We start from the raw sequence: 1711 nt of genomic DNA, 5'->3' as shown, positions 1-1711 counted from the left end.
GCCTTAACACGTGCCTTTGCCAAGCATGACAAACGCAATGGTCACCAACCACGTAAACCCATCAAAATTTTAGTTCACCAAATTAATTCGTTATCCATAAGGTCCCTTTTTTATCCTTAAATCTCATTAAAGAGACAATTTTAAATATAAATCTTCTTACGACAAAAAAAAAAAAAAAAAAAAAGTCTCCTTAGTTCATTTTTTCAAGACGTATGGGAGAAACTCAGCTCGTTTCTGGGTTTTGCCAAAGAAACTCGGCTGTTTCCATGGAGCATAATTATTTGTCATTAATGCTTTCCGTCCAAATAAGTTCAAAAGGTAAGAAAACTGAAATCTGACCGAGGGCTTACAGATTATAGACAGTGTCAAGACTTGCTTTTTTTTTTTACTTGTTAATCTTTAGTTTTTTTGGTAAAAAGATACAAACAATTCCTTGTTCATAAATATAGAATTTTGTTTGTAGCAATTATAAACATAATTTAACAGTAATTTTAGACTCGATTCCATTTTATGGTGTAGACTCTAGAGTTCAAAAATAATAATCTGTTCTTATCATTTTACTTGACGAAAACTTAAAAGAAAGATTAGAAATTTAGAAACTGGTTGCATTTCATTCTCAAATGAATTTACAGGTCCCGAGAAGAGGAAAAAACGGGAGAGAAAGAGAGAGAGAGAGAGAGAGAGAAACCACGCCAATCTAAGCAAAATCTGTTACACAAGCCTAATTTCTCGTCAAATTTAACTCATTAAAGAAACCAAAAAAAAAAACAAAAAAACAGAGACAATATTTAAGCTAATGGGTTTGTTGTTGTCTCTGTTCTGAATTCTCCCTGTTCTCACGCTGTTCTCGATGATCATCACCGGCAGCGGCTGAATCACCGCCGTTGATCTCATGTCTCTTCTCGGGCTCCGTCATTTCCACGGACTTCTCGCTGTTCTGACAAACACAGCTTCCATTGTTGGTGCTGCTATCTCCAAACGACGACGTTCTGCTCGATACCGGGGTGGCCAGGAACGTCGGCTTGGCCTGGCCCGCCATGATCACCAAGATCTTTTCCTCGAAAACCGGTGGCGTTTTCTTCTCGTCGTCGCCTTTTCCGTCGCCGGCCTCCAGGTCCCGGTCGCCGGCGCCGTCGCCGCCGTCGAGGTAGCCGGAGAGCTTCCAATAGGAGCAGGCGAGGATGAGGAGAGCGAAGGCGATGAGGCCGAGCATCGCTGCCAGGCCGCCGAAGAGGTATGGCACCGGCGAATGCCATGGGGATCGTTGCGCCGCCGTCACCGTCGGCGGCCTCGCCGTTGCGTTGAAAGGTGCTCTTGAGGCCATTTTTGTTTTTGTTTTGTTTTGTTTTGATTTTTTGTTTTTGTTTTCGTTTTTTTTAAGTGTAAGAAGAAATTAGGAAAGAAGACAAGGTGGAGTGAGAAAGAGAGTGGATGTTTTGTGAAGTGGGAAGTGGGAAATGGAGTTATTTATAGAGAGAAACGAGGCCAAGTATGATGTAATGAGCACTATCATTTTCTAATAAAGAGAGAAATTATTCATAATGCAAAGTTCCTTTAGGAAAAAAAAAAAAAAATTGTTGTTGATATATTGATAATAATTCAACGTAAATGAATAGTGGATATTATTGGATGGTGATACAAGCATTTTTTTTTTTCTGTTTTCTTACTGAACACGTAATTTGTATGTTACCACTCTTTAAAAGCAAGTTTT

The 1711-nt window shown here is 39.6% G+C and overlaps 1 protein-coding gene across 1 annotated transcript; it reads right to left on the bottom strand.

The window, feature by feature from the left end:
* Nucleotides 1–605: 605 nt before the first annotated feature.
* Nucleotides 606–1422, bottom strand: LOC21405657 (protein GLUTAMINE DUMPER 3). The gene has a single exon (XM_010104678.2). It carries the CDS (start codon nt 1322–1324, stop codon nt 794–796), a length of 531 nt encoding a protein of 176 aa, XP_010102980.1. The 5' UTR covers nt 1325–1422; the 3' UTR covers nt 606–793.
* Nucleotides 1423–1711: the final 289 nt, after the last annotated feature.

Source organism: Morus notabilis, unplaced genomic scaffold, assembly GCF_000414095.1.
Source record: "Morus notabilis unplaced genomic scaffold, ASM41409v2 Scaffold317, whole genome shotgun sequence".
NCBI classification, from domain to species: domain Eukaryota; kingdom Viridiplantae; phylum Streptophyta; class Magnoliopsida; order Rosales; family Moraceae; genus Morus; species Morus notabilis.
This window is presented reverse-complemented; position numbering and strand designations above follow the sequence as displayed.

Bases quoted from the DNA above. Each gene is read 5' to 3' on its own strand.
- LOC21405657 (XM_010104678.2), bottom strand. From the start codon at position 1,324: ATGGCCTCAAGAGCACCTTTCAACGCAACGGCGAGGCCGCCGACGGTG.